The sequence below is a fragment of the Pelophylax lessonae genome (genome assembly GCF_965119305.1).
Source record: "Pelophylax lessonae genome assembly, chromosome: 1".
NCBI lineage: Eukaryota > Metazoa > Chordata > Amphibia > Anura > Ranidae > Pelophylax > Pelophylax lessonae.
This window is the reverse complement of record NC_138768.1, coordinates 118,150,346-118,172,422: the sequence shown is the minus strand read 5'-3', so window position 1 is coordinate 118,172,422 and position 22,077 is coordinate 118,150,346. Positions and strand designations below refer to the sequence as shown.

At 40.7% G+C, this 22,077-nt stretch overlaps 1 protein-coding gene across 1 annotated transcript in view; it reads right to left on the bottom strand.

Moving 5' to 3' along the window:
- ADAMTS6 (ADAM metallopeptidase with thrombospondin type 1 motif 6) overlaps positions 1–22,077 on the bottom strand; it is a 448,695-nt gene that overhangs the window by 176,324 nt on the left and 250,294 nt on the right. Inside the window, exon 11 of the mRNA XM_082243714.1 lies at positions 11,750–11,891. Within this exon, the coding sequence (XP_082099840.1) occupies positions 11,750–11,891 (142 nt within the window). The remainder of the gene's footprint in view (positions 1–11,749; positions 11,892–22,077) is intronic.

The following is a 22,077-nucleotide window of genomic DNA, read 5'->3' as shown; positions in this document are numbered from 1 at the left end:
TGGACCAACACCAGATGACATGGCTCCCCAAATCATCATGGGCTGTAGAAAATTTTGCATTTCAGTTGGAAATCAAGGTCCCAGAGTCTGGAGGAAGAGTGGAGAGGGATAGAATCCAAGTTGCATGAGGTCCAGTGTGAAATTTCCACAGTCACTGATGATTTGGGGAGCCATGTAATCTGCTGGTGTTGGTCCACTGTGTTTTATCAATTTCAAAGTCAGCCCAGCCCTCTACCAGGTAATTCTAGAGCACTTCATGCTCCCCTCTGCTGACCAGCTTTTGGAGATGCTGATTTCATTTTCCAGCAGGACTTGGCACCTGCCCACATTGCCAAAAGTACCAACACCTGGTTTAATGATCATGGTATCACTGTGCTTGATTGGCAGGAGTTCCCAAACTGTGGGTCGCGACCCACTGGTGGGGCGCGAGCTGCATTAGAGTGGGTCCCTGGCGGTAGTGCAGTCAGAGAGCAGTCAAAGCTGCCCAGGCATGGGCAGCAGCGCATTGTATTATGAGCAGGCAGACGAGGCCTTGAGCTCCACTGATGCTCTGACCCTGCCGCTTGCCGTGCGCGCTGTTCTGTACTGGAGGCAGCGCCTTGGAAGTTGGAGTCAGAGTGGAGCCGTTAGCATTGCATCGGAGCTGAACGCCAGCGGGGGAGCTGAGAGCGAGGCCCGATCCCAAGGGACAGCAGCAGGAGGTGACATTACTGCGCTTGGTGTGACTTTTGTCAGGCTTATGTACCATGGTGACCGAGGAAAAGAAGCCAGAGACTGAAATATCCAAAACGCTGAGTGCCAGGACCAGTCAATGGGTAGGCTAGAGTCCAGACGCTGCTTGATGGTTAATTTTAGGCCTGGTTGGCGACCCACATTTGCACAGGCATAGCAGCCCATTGATTTTAATGAGTAAGTCGCATGATGCAAAAGCAGGATGGATTTCAAGGCCACTGCATTTTTTAAAATGCTTCATGCACCTTTTTTCTGTGGAAAATGAGGGCATAGCAGCCCATTCAAATCAATGAGCTGCTATGCCTGTGCAAATGTGGGCCACCAACCCGCATACATGTGAACCAGGCCTAAAGCAGTAGTAAAGTAATTTTCAAAAACTGCGACGGGTGGTCAAGTAAGTCATACCGCACTAGTATAAAACTATGATTTGTAAAGGGGCACTATGACGTGAAAATGGCTACAGTGTAATGGGACGCTACGATGTGTAAAGGAGCACTATGATGTGAAACTGGCTGCAAGCAGGTCCCGAAAAAATAACTGAATTCAGAAGTGGGTCTCGGCCCAAAAAAGTTTGGGAAGCCCTGCCATAGAGAATCTGTGGGGTATTGTCAAGAGGAAAATGAGAGACACCACACCCAACAATGCAGATGAGGTGAAGGCCGCTATCAAGGCAACCTGGGTTTTCCATAACACCTCAGCAGTGCCACAGACTGATAGCCTTCATGCACCACGTTGATGCAGTAACTCATGCAAAAGGAGCTCCAACCAAGTACCAAGAGTGCATACTATACTGTACATGGACATACTTTTCAGTAAGCCAACTGTTGTATTAAAAATCCTTTTTTTTTTGGTTCATATTCAAATTTTCAAAGATACTGAATTTTATGTTTTCACTAGCTGTAAGCCATAAACCTCAAAATTAAGTTTTCGCTTTTTGAATTGAATTACTGAAATAAATTAACTTTTTGATGATATTCTAATTTTATGAGATGCACCTATACATATTGGCGTATAAAATGAGCCATGTAAGATAAGCGTTTTTTAACACAAACCTTTGGCTCAGCTAATTTTTCCTTTTTTTTTTGTGTGCTTTTTTGAGATTTTGTGTGCTTTTTCACGTGTTTTTTGGTACTTAGGAGTCTTTTCTGCTCGAAAGCTCCTATCAAAAATGGGAGTTTAGTGGGGTTTTTTCTGTTTTGGGGTTTTGAGTATATACCTGTAAACTCCTGAAAATGCCATAGTGTGCATGGAAATATTGGGTAACATGGAGGGGAGAGAGCTCAAAAAGGTTAAAAGCCTGTAGATACAGTATGTATGAGCCCTTACAGTACTATTTGTACTATAAAAAAGATACGGTAAATACATGTGTAAAATGTAACAATGGATAAGAATGAACTAAAGAGTGTCTTAAACTGGTTCTATGCTGAATTAAGGGCTGTATGAGGATTAATCAAAGCACAATTCTTAGAAAGCTCATAGTAGCAGTCACCAGCAAAAAGTGACAACAAAGGAATAGCTGGCAATTATATTTGTATTCCAGAGCAGAAGTCTTGGAAGCTGACAGCAGGGTAAGCAAGCAGGATGTAAAAGGCTTTTAAATATTACATTATCACTATAGAATCTCTAATCACAACATGAGGAAATGATTCATGGGTTTAAGATTGACTGGCATAGACTTGCAAACAAATTCCACACTGCTGTAAAAAAAAAAAAAAAAAAAAGACACAGGTAATATATACGGAGACTCAGCAAGCCTATATAAATAATAAAGGTGCTGAGGAAACGTACTGTTTATCATATACCCTTATTGACATTTCCACACTCTAACCTTATCTGTAACTGTTTAAAAACTTCAATTCATTACCAATATTTCACAAGTCAGCCAACCAACTTCATCATATAATGATAATTGGGCAAAGCCGGAGTGAGCACTGGAAGTGCTTGTTATGACTCCAAAATGTTTTCAAACGTGTCTGAAAATCTCTACATATGATAAGCATGATCTTTTCTCCATAGAGATGTTGTGGTGTCACTACTTTTCCCAAGTATTTAATTAGTCTGCTATGGTTAGGTTTAGGCTAAAGTTATGGCATTATTAGGACTAGTGGCAACAAGAGAGTCCAGGCAAGGTGAGTTTAACCACTTAAGCCCCAGCCCTATTTCGGACACTTTTTGTTTACAAGTTAAAATCAGTATTTTTTTCCTAGAAAACTACTTAGAACCCCCAAACATTATATATATATATATATTTTTAGCAAAGACTCTGGAGAATAAAATGTCAGTCATTGCAATATTTTTTGTCACGCGGTATTTGCGCAGCGGTCTTTAAAACGCCATTTTTTTTTTGGGAAAAATTATGAAAAATCACATTTCACTGCATTTAAAAAATACTAAACAGTAAAGTTAGCCCATTTTTTTGTATATTGTGAAAGATAATTTCACACCGAGTAAATAGATACCCAACATGTTACTGTTTAAAATTGCGCACACCCATGGAATGGCGACAAACTACGGTCAATAGAAATCTCAATATGCGACGCTTTAAAAAATGTTTTGCATACAGCCATTTTTTAAATCTGCCGCCTTTTGCAGCAGAGTAACCCGGAAGTGATGTCATGGACGCCGCCTCCGGGTTACGTCATCGGAGACCCGATCAAAGCCGCTTCCGGCTTAGATCGGGACTCCATCCAGCCGGCGGACGCTGGGCAAAGTCACGGAAGGTGGCGGGAGGGGGGAGGGGAACGTCCCATCCCGCTCACCTGGGTAACGATCGAGCGGCTCCCGAGCCGCATCGGTCGTTACTGACGGAAAGCTGACCGTCAGCTCTAAACCACAGTACCGGGATGAGAGGCATTACCCCGGTATAACACTGCAAAATTTGCCGACGTAGCCCTACGTCACTTTGCGGTAAGTGGTTAAGGAAAGGGGGGGGGTCAGGATTTTTTATTAAAGTATAACTAAAGGCAAGATTTTTTTTAATTTTTGGATAGAGGGTAAAGAGATTCGGTTTTTATTGCTGTCTGTGCCCCTGTTAAGGAGATTCGGCCTCTCCATTTGTTCTTTTTACCATTCTCATTGAAAGTAAAAGAAAACCCCAAATGTTGGGTTGTCCCCAGAAAAATAATAGAGGGGAAATCTTACAATGGGGACACTAGTTCTGGTGACTTAGGGGTCCCAAAGGAACTCCCTTAATTTTCAGTGATTTCCAGAAACTTCCTGTTTGGATATGGGACAGGAAGTGAAAGGAAATCTCCGCAATGGAACACAGAAGGTGAAAAAAAAAAAATCTGACAGGGGTTATAACCATCACTTGCTCTATTCAAAATGGAATAAAAAGTTTCACCTTTAGTTCTGCTTCAAGTTTTGCATAGAGTGGGGGAGGTTTAAAAATTTCGGTCAAAATTTACTCTTTGTGCTCTTACTGGCATGATTTTCCCTTACTTCCTCTACCGGTAACAGGAGGTCACAGACATAAGACATAAAGTGGTGGGAAATCTCTTCAATGGATGGGGTCGATGGGGTTGATTTACTAAAGGGAAATAGACTGTGCACTTTGCAAAGTGCAGTTGCACCCTGCAAGTTCAGTTGCTCCAGAGCTTAGTGAATGAGGTAAAGCTTCACTTTGCAAAGAATACCCAATCACATGCAAGGAAAATGAAAAAAAATGTATTTTTGCTTGCATGTGATTGGATGATGGAAGCCAACAGAGCTTCTGCTCATTTACTAAGCTCTAGAGCAACTGCTCTTGCAGTCTACAACTGCACTTTGCAAAGTACACAGTCTATGTGCCCTAAGTAAATTAACCCCAGAGACAGCAGCAAATCTCTTTTTGTTCTTGTTTGAATGTCTCCCCATACCAACCTAAACCAATAAAAACAGCTAATTCTGGAGTCGGGCTTTAAGCTGTAAATGGGCATGGATTTGGATGCAAAAAATAAAAGGAACCCTTTCCACCATGTCAGGAAAGCTCACCGATTTTACAGGAAACAATTAAAAAAAAGTCTTCTCACTTGACTGTGAAAGCATTTGTTATGAAAACCTGATCCTAAGCCTTTATTATTCCAAATCATATTACCAATTAAAAAGGAAACCTTATCTTAATGTAATTGGAACATCTGGAAGCTATAAAAAAGGTGGGAGAGGATGAAGCCACGTACGCAGGCAAGAAATACACACCTAAAAAAATCATCTTTTTGTTCTGTTCTCAGCCACTAATTACTAATGACAATGCCTATTTTCCAAGTATTGTAGCTTTAAAGGAAATTAAAAATTTTGTGTGAAGATAATGAAAATTCATGAATATTTAAACTTCGGTGACACGGAAAATTAATTTTGTTTGAAACACAGCCAGCAAATGTCAACATCAATTATAGATCTGAATGTGGAGTTGAGCGGTGGGTGCTTAAGAGAGGCTGTGGTGCTTATATGGAACGAGCTCCAATTATGATCTTAATAAAAAAAACTCACACATCTGTCTACAATGAATTTTCACTAACTTCCCTTTTACAGGCCTCAATTTAATGAAATGTTGTTGAAAATTGTGAAATCTTGATTGGGGAGGGGAGGGTGCATTGGTGCGACAGAAAATAGATTTAAACTGGATGTTCAGAAAATCAACTTCAAAAGGTGCAGTCAATTTAAACAATATCTTGTATTGTTTTATTATATTTAGAATGTATGGTGGGGGTTAGGTTTTCCCAATTTTTGCAATTATTACCTAGCTACACATAATGTTATCAAAGATTGGGTCCAATGGGAAGAATCCACTAGGGCCACACACCTGAATTATTCCCCATGAATAGTATGGTCAAAATGCCCATCAAGCCTCAAGCGTCACCCAAGTATTGGCGCAACGTTATCGGCCTTCCAGGAGGTTTTCGTCACACATCTCTTTCTACCTCTCCAGGGCTTCTGACTTCCTTCAACAACAACCCAGACTTCTCTCCAGGTCTATCTTTTGCTTCACTGTTCAAACTAGAGGAAAAATCTCCTCTTCTAGCATTACACTGGGTAAGAGATGGACGGATTTTGCCATATGACAGACTAAAGAGCCCCACTGGCCCAATCAGTTTCACACCTTGGTCCTATAGACAAATACATAACTATTTCTCCTCTCATTCTCAGAAAAGAGACCTTTTAAGACCTCTTACCCCCTTTGAGTCTCTCTGCCATAAAGGACAAGACACTGATAAAACCACCTCCCAGATGTATTCCTGGCTTCAGAACTCCAATTTTTCAGGATCAGATAGGTTCAGGTCCCTGTGAGAATCTGCTTTACATACTAAATTCACTGATTCCCAATAGTGAAATGCTTGTATTATGCTGCATAAATGCTCTATCAGCACTCATTTGCAGGAAACCTCCCATAAAGTGCTGACACAATGGTATGCAACGCTGTTGGAGGCGTCACCAGGCACCTGGAGATATGATACATATCCAGTGGTATTACCCTTAACGCACCCCGTACTGGTCACAGATACAGGAGCTGATCTTACACATAACTGAAAAAGAGCTCACATTGACCCCTGTCTGTTGCTTACTACATGTTTCTGACTACACCTTGCAAGGTATAAACATTCGCTGACTAAACACGTACTGAATGCAGCTAAGTCCCTATTCCCCAAGTATTGGAAAACCAATCAAATCCTAACTATAAAGTAGTGGATAAGGTCAGTCGAGAGGATCCATAGCCTAGAACAGGGGTCTCCAAACTGTGGCCTGAGGGCCCGATGTGGCCCTTTGCTAGTCTTTATCTGGCCCTCGGGGCACCATTCCTCCCACTGATATGAGGCACTATTCTTATAATTCTTCCACCGATACCAATGATGGGATACTATTCCCCCTACTAATAGGGGCACTGTTCCTTTCTCCTATTGACCACCAAACCCGAGGCCATATTTATTCTCATTGATGCCCGAGCCCAGGACATTTACTGCCCCTGCGGGCCACAATCCGGCCCTCCTAAAGTCTGAAGGATAATAAACTGGCCCGTTGTTTAACATATTTGGAGACCCCTGGCCTAGAAGAAACCCTTGCCATTGCTAGGGATCTGACCAACAAGTTTAATAAAACTTGGAAAGCTTGGTACATGATCAGATACTCAGACGACTATGATAGGCTTACCACGGGCTGAGAGATTCTTTGACAGTGCTTCCGTAATACTCCTTTCTGTTTGATATCTGTACCAATCCATTTATCCAGTGGTGTTTCTGATGATCTGTTACCCGATTTGATTCTTTCTCTTTTTTTTATTTTTCACTCTTTCCTTGAAAATATATTTTCACTACAAACTAGAGGAATTATGATTTTATACACATAACTTTTTCATTACTATCTATTAAACTCTCAGAGAAGAGCCTTCACATGTAAAGTCCTATTGATTCACCTTTTTTTATTTTTAGTTCGTCCATGATAGTGCGCTGGACACCTTTGTAGACGACCCACTCTTGAGACGTATGATATACAGTGTAGACAGGCTTCACACCTAGCTACGGTTTGGAGATGGGTTGATTATAGATGCTGTTCAAAGTTACACGCAAGCTATCAAGATTTGTTTTTCTATTATGTACGTCATTAGGTAATCTGATATATAACATTGCTTTGTTCTTGCACGTCTCTTCATAATTGTAACTGTGATACTTCAATAAAAATGTATTGTTAAAAAAAAAAAAAATAATTTATGGATGACTCGCACTGTTCTTAGGATGGAATTGTTTACGCTATAAATTCTGACTGGCTTGCTTTAAACTCATGGATAAGCCAAGAGTAATTGAAGATGTGAAATACTGATCCTAGAAAATATGCTGCTCCAGTGTTATTTACATGACCAAAAGCTTACAGCAACAGTGTAAATAAAAAAATAAAAAATTCTCCAAATGTTATCATTAAAAGCCCGTGTTGAGCTCTAGGCTACTGGCTTTGACTAGCCTAAGATTATTTCAGTCTGCAGCAGGCAAAAAGGAGCATTTTCTCAATCTCCTCTTCTTAAATCTCCACCCATCTACACTGCATAATGTTTTAGCAACCTCCTCAGACTGCAACATTGTACCTTCATAGGTCACAAGGTGAGGTTGCAAAAAGGGGCTGATTTGTGTCAGACATTTCTAAACGTAGCAAACAACTGCACATATATCAGACATCAGAATTTCCAATACTGTGCCATCTCTAAGCCAGCATGTCAGTTCAGTAGGTTGATGCCAAAACCGGACAAGGCTTAAACAAAGATCCTTCTTCAGCATTGAAAAAAGGTTGCAGGCATTGTCAGGGAAAGTACCGTGACCTCTGTAAGAGGTAATAAATATCTGTAAGTATAACACTGAGTGCCCATTCACACTACCGCGACTTGTCAGGCGACTGGTCAGCCTGACAAGTCGCGGTCCATGCAGTGCTACGGGAACCGTTCTAATAGGAGCGACTCAAGTCGCTCCGACTTAGAAAATAGTTCCTGTACTACTTCGGGGCGACATCGGAGCGACTTGCATTGACATTCATTATATGAAGTCCATGCAAGTCGCGGTGGACGCGAATTCACAGGTCGCCCCCCAAAGTCGTGCCGGGGTAGTGTGAACCGGCACTGATACCTTACTTTGCATGCACATGAATTGAAAAAAAATCAGATGCATGGCTCACTATTAATTGCTTCAGAGAACACAGCCGATCTGCTGAATGTCTCTTACTTGCATTATGATGTCCATCTTTTAAACCTCTAATACAATTGCTAGTTAACCACTTTACCACCGGAGGATTTTGCTGTCTTACGTCCAGGCCACTTTTTGCGATTCGGCACTATGCGACTTTAACTGACAATTGCGTGGTCATGCAATGTTGTACCCAAACAAAATTTACGTCCTTTTTTTCCCACAAACAGAGCTTTCTTTTGGTGGTATTTGATCACCTCTGTGCTTTTTATTTTTTGCGATATTAATAAATAAAATGTGAAAATTTTGAAAAAATAATATTTTTCTATTTTAACAGTTAAAAAATATCCAATATATTCAATTTTTGTCATATATTTAGACCAAAATGTATTTAGCTACATGTCTTTGACAAAAAAATTCTCAATGAGCGTATTTTTAAGCGCTTTATGACCAGAAGGTTTTACCCCATTCCTGACCAGGCCATATTTTGCGATTCGGCACTGCGTTACTTTAACGGACAATTGCCCGGTCGTGCAACTCTGTACCCAAATTAAATTTATGTTCTTTTTTCCCAACAAATAGAGCTTTCTTTTGGTGGTATTTGGTCATCTGTGCGAGTTTTACTTTTTGCGCTATAAACAAAAAAAGAGCGACAATTTTGAAAAAACAACAATATTTTTCACATTTTGTTTATATGAAACTCCCCCCCAAAAAAATGTAAAAATCAAAATTTTTTATCATTTTAGGCCAATTTGTTTTCTGCTACATATTTTTGGTAAAAAAATCGCGCATTTTGATTGGTTTGCGCAAAAGTTATTGCGTTTACTAACTAAGGGAAAATATTTCTGTCATTTTTGGGTTTTTTTTTTTTAACGAGTAATGGCGTCGATCTGCGATTTTTTTTGCAGACATTTTTGACACTTTTGGGGGTACCAGTGACATTACTACAGTAATCAGTGCTATACATATGAACTGCTACTGTAAAAATGACACTGGCAGGGAAGGGGTTAATTTTTATTGGAGAAGGAGGGGTTCATGTATGCCTGGTGCTTACTGACGTGTGTGGGGGGAGGTGACTGAGTGACACAGGGACAGATCGCAGGTTCAGCTACGCTGAACCCTGCAATCTGACCCTGCCTGTCACTTAGGAGACAAGCAGGCGGATTTCCACACTAGATCCCCGACGATCGGGGAAGAGCAGCGGTGATCACCATCACTCCTCCCCTGGCCCGACTCCCGCTGTAATTGAATACAGTGGGAGCGAGCCTTCGGCGGCGCGCGTGCGCCGCCGAGAGAGGTGAATGTCTGGTGTAGTAGGTCTATGTCGCCAGACGATAACGAGCCACTTTGCCGCAGTACAGTCAACGTGACTGGTCGGCAAGTGGTTAAAGCTCATGAGACTGAAGTGAAGCTTTGCTGATTTCCATCACCCACTCATTGCAAATAATATTGCTGTTCTTTTTTTTTCTTTGCATGTGATTGGATATTCTTAACTATATTCACTATGCTCTGAGGAAAATGCAACTTCCCTTGCAAAGTAAACATCCTATTTGCCTTTAGTAAATCTATCTTCATATGACTAAATTCTATGCAGACAAGACACAACACCTCTTGCACATCAGTGCGGTGGTATACCACCAAATTTTCCTACACCTCTGCTTTATTGTTGAAGGTATAAACGTGCCACACTTTGCTGCTCTCTCAGGACTAGGGGAGGTCCCAACAATAAACTGGAAAAACCACAAGAAAGTGAGGGCGCCCAGCCTTGTGCATTATCCTCATAACATTTATTGTAAAAATAGGCATGTATCTACTTACAAACGATAAAACAGATAAGACTCGATCAGCTTTCAAGAAGAGTATATAACGAAACGCATAAGCCTGTTGGATCCAGGAGATGTCATCCCTCAAGCATAGAAATGAACGGAGAGATCTGAACCACTTTGATACCTTGATGAGCCTTGTCTGTACTATCTTTTGTAAGTATAAAACCTTGGATTGAGAGCATAATTTGTTCCGAAAACATTCTTGTAATCCAAAGCACTCTTATAGCACAGCGAATATCCTCATAAGAAATCATAGAAACTCAGAAGATTCATTCCACAACAGTTTATTCCTACGTCCCTTTTGTTAATAGTCCATATAAAAAGATTATAGCAATGTGATAGACTGTGTAACCATAAAATTTCCATCCACAAATGGCGCCTCCACAAGGGGATTAGAAGCAAAATCCAGAAGGAGCTACAGAGTATAAGAGCCAGTTCACATAGGAGCGACCCGACTTGCCGGGGCGACCTACGAAGTCGCGGTGTACAGCGCGCACCGCGACCTCGGAGCGGCATGCACAGACTTCATGTAATTGAAGTCAATGCGGGTCGCTCCAGGTCGCCCCAAAGTAGTACAGGACCCTTTTTCTAAGTCGGAGCGACTTGTGTCACTCCTATTAGAACGGGTCCTGTGCTAATCTATGGCAGACGACCCACGGCGACTTGTCAGGCGACCAGGTCGCCTGACAAGTCGCCCCAGTGTGAACCGGCTCTAAAAGAGAAGAAAAGCTCCTCTAAGTGTAGCAATATGGTTACATTTAATGAAGGTTCAACATTTAGCAACTCACATGGTTGATGATTAAAACAGGCACATCTAAGTATGCAGGCATCCGGGATAAAGCTGTCCACATAGACCGTTCTCCGCACCACCGACTCTCACCGCCATCAGTCTGCAGTCATGACCAGGAAGACTACCCTGCAGTAGAGCGATCTGAAAGCAAGGGTTGAAGCACCCGCGGAGCGCAGCGTGGAAGGGATGACGTTGATGGCGGTGTGGAGGATGGTCTATGTGGACAGTTTTACTCCAGATGCCTGCATATTTAGATGTGCCTGTTTTAACTTTTACCCATGTGAGTTGCTAAATGTTGTACCTTCATTAAATGTAACCATATTGCTACACTTTCAGGTGCCTCTCTTCTCTTTTCTACTCAGTTGTGACGTGACGCTACTTGTATATCAAGACATCGCTTGTTTATAAGTCAAAGTTTATAAAAAAAATTTGCTTGTCTTGCAAAACACTCTCAAACCAAGTTGTTCTCAGTCCAAGGTTTTATTGTACATGCTTATTTTTGCAATAAATGGTTATGAGGATAATGCGCTAGGCTGGAGTGCCCTGTCTTTCTTTTGTTTTTTCAGGTCTATACTCAATACCTGGCTGCCTTTCAAGCTAAATTTGTATTGTTGGTGGTATCCTTACATTCCAAACTTCCATGGTAATACTAAACATCCATTCAAGAAAAAATATTACAGTTTTGCGCTTTTATGAAGTTATTGTTTGTTAACTGAACATTTCATTAATAAAGTTTTATTAACATAAAGACAACAACTTCTTACCCCATATTTACATTGGCGTGATGTTGCTCCATACTGAAAACGGCACTGTTCGTCTGCGTCATACACCTGACCGGGAGCCACCGCCGGGTAGACAAAATCACGTTTTGGAGGTTCATTATCGAGGCATGTTCCACGGCCTGAGCTGGTTAACATAGAGCAATATTAAGACATGTAGTCAAAAAATAAACTCCCTATAGCACTATTATAACTATCAACCCATATAAAGCCATGTTCCCGCTTTCAGGATATATAAAACACACAAGCACCATAAAACAGTTAAAGAAATAGGATGATTGTATATATGTTATAGTTAAATTGATGGTTGTAAGGCAGGCTCCCTTGGATTTGGCTAAGTGACATATTAGTGCTGGTTATTACCTAACAAACTACTCATCTAATTTTCAGGAAGCCGAGACACACTAATGATGAAATCATCACCTACAGGAAGCAAACAAAGCCAAACATATAAAAGGGCAGGATAACCCGAAAAGAAAACACTGCAGTGACTGCCTCGGATTTAAACATGTCCTGGTGGGTGTAGACTAATAAGCAATTAGAAAATAAATTGGTGAGCTGTGCCTTATATATACAAATAGTCATATTTTACCTTTTGTTTTACTTATTTCTAATTATTAACATACAATGTAATTGCCGAGAAGATGTAGCAATGTAGCCTGCAGCGTTTGAAGGTTGACAATGTATGAATATCAAAACAATAGACATTGATCATGACACTATGTAATGCATACAATAAAGCTGTTAAAATTTGTGAAATGTCTAATGATTCTTATTATGCAAGCACAGGTACATACTAAAAGAATTCACTCTAACCGCGATCATTGACCGCGTATACACAAGCATATGTATATCTCTAGCTAAATCTTCAACATGTGTATTAGTACTGTCGGCAATTTGCCAAAGCAAACAAATAACCAAATTAAGGAGGGAGGAAAGGGGAAGGGAAGGGAGAAAACAAAAAAAAAAAAAAAGAGGGGGAGAGGGAAACCAGCCTCCTCTCTCCATGGTCCATCTGACTCTCAGCAAGGTTATAAATAGGTATACAGGGGTTCATTTGCAAGAGGCTAGTAGACTGTGCAATTTGCAAAGTGCAGTTTCACTCTGCAAGAGCAGTTGTTCCAGAACTTAGTAAATGAGCAGAAGCTCTGCTGACTTCCATTATCCAATCACGTGCAAACAAATATGCTGTTTTTTCAATTCTCTTTGCATGTGATTGGGTATTTGTTTCAAAGTGAAGCTTTACCTCATTTACTAAGCTCTGGAGCAACCGCACTTGCAGAGTGCACAGTCTATTTGCCTTTAGTAAATCAACTCCAAAGTGTCAGTGGGGATGAAAAACCAAGGCTAGTAAAATAAGATTAAAAGGATGTATTCTATAATTTCTATACTACCTTTAACCACTTCCCGACCGCCCCCTGCTGTTATACTGCGGCAGGGCGGCCCTCCTGCACAAACCGACGTAGGTATACGTTGATCGCGTGCCTGCAGCTAGGGGGCCGGCGCACTCCCGCCCCCACTCGGTAGCAGGGATGCCGATGCATGGGGCAGGGGACACCCGCGATCGCTCCCCTCTCTATGTCAAGAACAATATAAAGGTGATAGAAAGGAGTGACATTACGGGTGGGATGAGCATGGATTTAGAATCTGTGTGGGTTGAACTCCATCGGGAAGGAGAAAAGGGAAAAGTAGTTGTGGGGGTTTGCTATAGGCCACCTAACCAAGGGGAGGAGGTAGAGCTGGAATTTTTAGCACTTTTGGGTAAAGTGGCAAGATTGGGATCAGTCATCATATTGGGGGACTTCAATTATCCCGACATTGACTGGGATGAGGGGACTGCACACTCACAGAAGGCCCGTCTATTCACGGAAACCTTACAGGACAACTACATGTCACAGTTGGTGGATTCCCCTACCAGAGAAAACGCAGTCCTGGATCTATTGATCACTAATGACCCAGACATAATCTCGGAGGTAGGAGTCCAGGACAACCTGGGCTCTAGCGATCACAGGATGATCACATTTAGTGTAAATAACAATAGAACAAGGCAAGTGGGGAACATAAGAACCCTTAACTTCAGAAGGGGAGACTTTCCAAAATTGTACTCATTGATGGAAAGGGTAAACTGGGACCGAACCCTAGGATCACTGACCACAGAGGAAAAATGGGAATGCTTTAGGAACATATTAAGCAAATGCATCTTGCAGTGCATTCCTATGGGAAATAAATTTAGAAGAGACAAAGCCAAACCTGGCTGGCTAAACCGTAGCGTCAAAAAACTTATTAGGGGAAAAAAATTGGCCTTCAAGAAATATAAATCAGAGGGCACAGTATCGGCTTTCGAGCAATACAAGGAGGCAAATAAGAAAAGTAAACAAGAAATCAAGATGGCTAAAATCAACTTTGAGAGACAAATAGCGGAGGATAGTAAAAAAAAAAACCAAAGAAATTCTTTAAATATATCAACAGCAAAAAAACTAGGGCAGAGCATATTGCACACATAATTAACGATGATGGGAGGATGGTTACAGAGGACACTGAAAAAGCAACCGTGCTGAATGCTTTTTTCTCGTCAGTCTTTACACAGGAAACGGAGGGGTACACTGACCATGACTGTATGGTTAATAGTTATACACAGGACTTGCCACTATGGCTAACAGAGGGTGAAATCAGGGAAAGGCTGGATAAACTTAACACAAACAAATCACCAGGCCCGGATGGCGTACATCCGAGAGTACTCAAGGAACTCCGTAAGGTTATATCCAGACCACTGTTCCTGATCTTTGCTGACAGTATTAGGACAGGAGATGTACCAGGGGATTGGAGAAAGGCTAACGTGATTCCGATATTCAAAAAGGGGCAGAGGCATATCCCGGGAAATTATAGGCCTGTCAGTTTGACATCAATAATATATAAACTTCTGGAGGGGATGATAAGGGACTATATCGTAGAGTATGCTAAAGACAACAACATCATCAGCAGTAATCAGCACGGGTTTACAAATGGGTGTTCTTGTCAAACCAATCTCTTAACATTCTACGAGGAGGTGAGCTGTGAGCTAGATAGGGGCAGACCAGTGGATGTGGTGTACTTGGATTTCGCTAAGGCGTTTGATACAGTTCCCCACAAGCGCTTAATTTATAAAATAAGGTCTGCAGGTATCGACAGCAGGGTTTGCTCTTGGATACGAAACTGGCTAAAAGGCCGTGTCCAAAGGGTGGTAATAAACAGCGCATACTCAGACTGGTCTGAGGTAGTAAGCGGGGTCCCCCAAGGCTCAGTCCTGGGACCAACCTTGTTCAATTTATTCATAAACAGCATTGAGGACTGGATCAGGAGTTCGTTATCAGTTTTTGCAGATGACACAAAATTGGCCAGGGCAATAACTGCACAGCATGAAGCAGATATCCTACAGAATGACCTGGACAAAATAACGGAGTGGGCAACGACATGGCAAATGAGGTTTAACGTGGAGAAGTGTAAGGTTTTGCACTTGGGGACTAAAAACATAAAAACACAATACACGTTAGGAGGGGAACCCTTGGGGGAATCAAAAATGGAGAAAGATCTGGGAGTCTTGGTTGATGATAGATTAGGCAACAGCATGCAATGTCAAGCGGCAGCTGCCAAAGCTAGCAGAATATTAGCATGCATAAAGAAAGGGATGTATTCCAGAGATAAGACTATAATCCTTCCACTTTATAAAACTCTGGTCCTACCGCATCTGGAGTATTCTGTCCAGTTCTGGTCGCCAGTCCTCAGGAGTGATGTGTTAGAGCTGGAGAGAGTCCAGAGAAGGGCAACTAAACTGATTAGGGGGTTGGAGGACCTTAACTATGAAGAGCGGCTGCAATCGCTCGATTTATTCTCCCTGGAGAAGAGACGTCTGAGGGGGGACATGATAGCAATTTATAAATATCTTAATGGGGATCTCAGCTTAGAAAAAATAACTGTTCATTCGAAGGAATTGCATGAGGACTCGAGGACATACAATGCGATTAGAGGAGAAGCGTTTTAACCTCAGGGAACGAGGAGGGTTCTTTACTGTTAGGGCTACAAGATTGTGGAATTCTCTACCACAAGAGGTGGTTTCTGCGGGTAGTATGGTGGCTTTCAAAAGACTCTTAGACTTACATCTCAAGGATCAGGACATTAAGGGCTATGTGAGATGATTACAGCCACACACACCTACACAGGTTGAACTGGATGGACTATTGTCTTTATTCAACCTCACCTACTATGTAACTATGTAACTATGTAAGAGAGAATAACGGTCAGCTATTGTAAACACAGCTGACCGTTCTTTTCTCTGCAATGATCACAGAGCGCCTGTGATCCTGCTATATAGGAGCACAGGTCTCTGTGATAATTTCACAAGCCACACCCCCACAGTTAGAAACACGCCCCTAGGTGCACATTTAACCCCTTGATCACTTACTGTGTTAACCCCTTCCCTGCCAGTGTCGTTATTACAGTAACAGTGCATATTTTTAGCACTGATTATTATAGTAATGTCACTGGTCCCCCCCAAAAGTGTCAAAAATGTCAGTCAGGGGTCCAATCTGTCCACCGCAATGTCGCAGTCCCGCAAAAAAAAAAACGCAGATCGCCACCATTACTAGTAAAAAAAAAAAACAATAAAAATGACATAAATCTTTCCTGTAGTTAGTAGACTCAATAACTTTTGCGCAAACCAATCAAAATACACTTATTGCAATTTTTTTCTTACTAAAAATATGTAGCAGAAAACAAATTGGCCTAAGATGTTAAAAAAATGTGATTTATATTTTTTTTGGGGGGGGGGGGATGTTTTATAGCAGAAAGTGAAAATTATTGTTTTTCTTTTCAGAATTGTCGCTCTTTTTTGTTTATAGCGCAAAAAAATAAAAATCGCACAGGTGATCAAATACCACCAAAAGAAAGCTCTTTTTGTGGGGCAAACGGGTCAATTTTAGTTGGGTACAGCCTTGCACGATCGTGCAATTGTCCTTTAAAGTAACGCAGTGCCGAATCGCAAAATATTGCCTGGTCATTAAGGGGGTAAATCTTCCGGTCCAGAACTGGTTAAATACATGTGAAAACTGTCTTGTGTAAAAATGTGTGATCCTGATACTCTTGCCAAAAAGCACAAGCCTAGACCCCGGATTAGACAATGAAGGAGCATCACCAGGATGAGGATATCCTGCATCTCACTGCTCCTGTCAGCAAGCTGGCACCTAGGTGAGTGTCATACAGTCTATGTTTTAGGTACTGCATGCTGGCATCATACACTATGGGGTTTTTTTTACAAAAACTGGAGAGTGTAAAATCTGGATCAGAGAAACCAATCAGATTCCAGGCTTTTTGTTAAAGTTTAATTGAACCAACTGAAGTTAGAAGCTGATTGGCTACCATGCACGGCTTCAACAGATTTTGCACTTAGTGAATAATCCCCTAGGTGACAAATCTCTGATTCAGTAATGCACAGAATCTAAACCACTGGTATGGGTAACCCAGGTGATACCGCTAACAAACTAAGAGCTATTTATGCTTGCTAAAGAAAAATCATGATGTTTTAGAGTTTGACAATTGAATATGTCATACTGAAAGAGTTAAATACTTTAATAAAGTTGAAAACGCACTGTGGCAATGTGTAAAGTTGTTAATTATATTATTATCACAACCATAAATCTGCCTCTGGTCAGGTCTTCTTGCACAGCATCATTAAATATTCTAAATTAAACCTTCTTTCAATCTGAATTCTCTTTGAATGCCTAGGGTGGTTGTAACTATATATTCAAATGTGCATACCAAGCCATTCTTGCTAGGAATCGCATATAAAAGGAAGGAATTAAGAAACTAGCCTTTGAAGGGAAAGTTCAGCTCCAATATCTAGCAATCATTGCTTTTAACTTTTTTAAACCGTTGCATAGAGACACCCTTTAAACCCAGGAGACAATGCAGGGAAACATACTCACTGCACCCTACAATGCAGTTTGGGAACTTAGCAACATGTTGTGAGATCCCCCCCCCCCCCGCACTGCAATGCAGGGTATAATCAGTGTCAATATCTCTAAAGGTCAGAAGTGATGTATGCATCTGTTATTCCACAAATTTAACATAATTTACCAAACAGAAAGGCAATTTTATAAATGCTTTTTTGCTAGTTTTCAATTTGAAGACTTCAAAATAAAATCCAGTACTACACCTACGCTGGCATGAGCTAAATGCCAAGTCAAAAACATTATTGAGTAGATTCCAAAATTTGTGGTAGGTTTTCCTGTGGCTTGTCACTCATTCATAGCCAAAAAAAAAGTGCAAAGAAGATACACTTCTGTCTAGACCAGAAAAATGTAGTCTCAACATCTACAGCTAAGTCATTTTTTGGAACAAGATGTGAATAATCACTGCCTGAGTATCCATTTAAAATAATAATTACAACAAAAATTACCAAAACAAGTCACAAAATTTCAAAATCCAATGAATCACAAATGCTTAGTTCAATGTGTTTAAAAAGAAATGGTCTCCAAAAATGTTTCCACATAAACTCGCATTTTCCTCCTGATACTACTACTTTTGCCAAAATAAATCTTACAGAACAAGCTACTTTCTACATTTTAGGACCATCAGCCAGCAAATTAATCAGGCTTTGCCCTTTAGTCAACTATATTTTTGGCATATTCATTTTTTGCAAAGACAGAAAGATTCCCCCATAACCACATAAACCGGTTTCTTTATATAGTGAATGAAACAAGATTTTTCAAAATCCTCACTACACTCCAGAATCTTTGTCATTCATAGGGCTGGGCATCAGGATGACCAGATAATGTTCACATTATTTATTGTTCCTTTGTATATTCCACTTGGTATGCAAATATATTTATTCAATGTAAACTTGATTTAAGTAGGCTAATTTGGCAAATTAAGAATTACCGGCAAATTACCCAACACATATTGACACTGCTAAACTTTATCTGGGCACCAATGAAAGTGTTAAAGGTTTTCCGCCAGTGGAGCAGATAATTCCCCATCATACTGGATTCTTGTGGGCAAAAGATAACAATTCAAAACAAATTGATTGGTATACATTAGCAACATCCTAAGCTTTGCCTAAAAACCAGGGAAACCAAATCACAAAACAAAATATGCATTGAATGTTAAAGAAAGAATAGGTGAGGTATGAGCAATTAACAGTTCTTTCAACAAGTCTTTATAAAGTCCTCCTTGCTGAGTCCTCACACTGTCCTACCTTCTTCCTTCCCAGCAGATTGTGATTTCTGTTAGGCCTCTTTCACACATACGGTCCGTTTGTCCATTTTTCCTTCATCCGTTGACGGATGAAAAACAAGACATCAGTGCATCTCTATGTAAAAACGGATGACAATGGATGATCATCCGTTAACATCCGTTTTCATCCGCTTCCGTCAATGTCCATTTTTTGAAAAGGATGAAGGTCCTATTTTTCATCCGTCAAAAAAATGGATTGGACGAAAAATGGATGTAAATGGACAAACGGTCCGTTTTTCATCCGTTTTTGCATTGGTAGTGGATGTAAAAAAAAAACAGATGAAAAATGGATGAAAAAGGATGAAAAACGGATGAAAAACGGATGAAAAAGGACGAAAAACAGATGAAAAATGGATGAAAAATGGATGAAAAACTGATACATTTTGACGTGACTGAACTGATGAACTGAACGTATGTTTGAAAGGGGCCTTTTACTGAAGAACATTTGGCAACTTCCATATATGCAATAGAGCATAGTCTAACCTGCAGCCAACAACGGCTATGAATGTGGCCCAATACAAAATCGTAAGCTTACCTAATGTGTTGACACTTAGCGAACACATGTGGCCAAAGAAAATGAGACAGTGTCTCTTTACTGGACTTGTATAGGTTTTATCTTCCTAAAGAAAAAAATCCCACTCTTCACAATCATGCTTTAATAATGTCATCAGTTTTTGGCAGTACCTATATTTGTGAGCAACTATTTTCAAGGATGAAGCACACAAAACTGGAACCAAAATATCTGATGAGCACCAGAATTGCTACTACATCAATTAAACCAGATATGGATGTGTTCGTTTATCAAAACAGTGTCAAATATCACACTAGTTTTATGTTGCCCTATTTTACTTTTTTTAGAAAATATATTACAAAAAAATGTAATTGTTACCTTTTCAGCTATCCTTATTGTTAGTATATTGTATGTGTAGGCCAAGACAATTACAGAATACTTTATGAATCCCAAAGGGAAAATGGGAAATTGTTGTAGCACAGCCACACTCAACAATTCCTCTTCTTCCAATGTGGCCCAGGAAGGTCAAAAGTTTGGACACCCCTGCTTTAGGATATTCTAATGAGGTTTTGTAGTACTATCATATAGTAACCTGTGGTGACCATTAACCACTTGCCGACTGCCGACAGTAATCCTACTGCCGCAGTGCAGCTCCCCTGGGTCCAGCGACGTAGACCTACGTCGCTGGACTCCTAGTGGTCTCGGCTGCACGCGCGTCGGGCCGGAGGAGGAGAGGCGGCTCCCTTCCCCGATCATCGGGGAAAGTGTGAGAAGACCCGCCTGCTTATGTAAACAAAGCAGGCGGATCTTCTCAGGGACAGACAGGGAAAGATCACAGGATTAAGCATAGCTGAACCTGCGATCTCTGTCTGTGTCACAGAACCCCCACTCCCCCCCCCCACACGTCAGTATGCATGATGCATACATTTAACCCTTTGATCACCCATAGGGTTGACCCCTTCCCTGCCAGTGTCATTATTACAGTAACAGTGATATTTATAGCACTGATTACTGTAGTAATGTTACTGGTCCCCCCCAAAAATGTCGCAGTCCCGCAAAAAAAAATCGCAGATCGCCGCTATTATTAGTAAAAAAAAAAAAAAAGCAATAAAAATGACATAAATCTTTGCCGTAGTTAGTAAACATGATAACTTTAACGCAAACCAATCAAAATACGCTTATTGCGACTTTTTTTATCAAAAATATGTAGCAGAAAACAAATTGGCCTAAAATGTAAAATTTTGATTTTTAAATTTTTTTTTTGGGAATGTTATATAGCAGAATGTGAAAAATATTTTTTCAAAATTGTTGCTCTTTTTTTTGTTTATAGCGCAAAAATTAAAAATCGCACAGGTGATCAAATACCACCAAATGAAAGCTCTTTTTGTGGGAAAAAAAAGGATGTCAATTTTATTTGGGTACAGCATTGCATGACCGCGCAATTGTCCATTAAAGTAACGCAGTGCCGAATCGCAAAATAGGGCCTGGTCAGGAAGCGGGTCAAATCTTTCGGTCTTAAAGTGGTTAAGGTGCACAGTGACAGAATGATTCTATTACAGAGAACCAATTGTAACACCATGCTGCTACACATTTTTTGATCTATATAATCTGTTGGGACATCAGAGATGGAAATATATTTGATAATATTTTGGTTCATGTGATGTAGATGTGTAAGCATGCAAATAGCAACTCAAATAGCAACTCAATTTCAGTCTTTTATGCGGTAATTAAAACTATCCTGGACTTTGGTGAAACTACAGTATAAAGCCTAGTACACACGGGCCAAATATCGGGCAGCATCACCAGTTCAATAGAAACTTGCCGACATTTAGCCCATGTGTACAGCAGCCAGTCCAAAAGAAGTCGGCTATTCTGCCAGCTTCTGTCAAAGGGGCATTACTGAAAAATGTCTGCTGATTAGCTCTCGATCAGTGCTGTCAGCCAATGGCTGAGAGCGCTGACCGTTGTGTTCCAGCAAGGGGCTGTCCCCCTGTTAGAACACAAGAGCTCAACGGGGGGAGATTACTCAACTAACATTGGATTGTTAGTACAGCGGCTCCTCCTGAGTTGTTCAGTTTTTGTTAATTTAAAAAAAAAACTACTAGTGTGTACCAGGCTTTAACCACTTAAGCCCCGGAAGATTTTACCCCCTTCCTGACCAGGGCCTATTTTGCGATTCAGCACTGTGTGACTTTAACGGACAATTGCGCGGTCGTGCGACACTGTACCCAAACAAATTTGATGTCCTTTTTTTTTTCCACACAAACAGAGCTTTCTTTTGGTGGTATTTGATCACCTGTGCGATTTTTTGATCATGCTATAAACAAAAAAAAGAGCGTCAATTTTGCAAAAATAACAATATTTTTCACATTTTTTTATATGAAATTCCCCCCCAAAAAAATGTAAAAATCAAAATTTTTTAACATTTTCGGCCAATTTGTTTTATGCTACATATGTTTGGTAAAAAAGAAAATCGCAAAAAGCGTATTTTGATTGGTTTGCGCAAAAGTTATCGCGTTTACTAACAAAAGGGAAA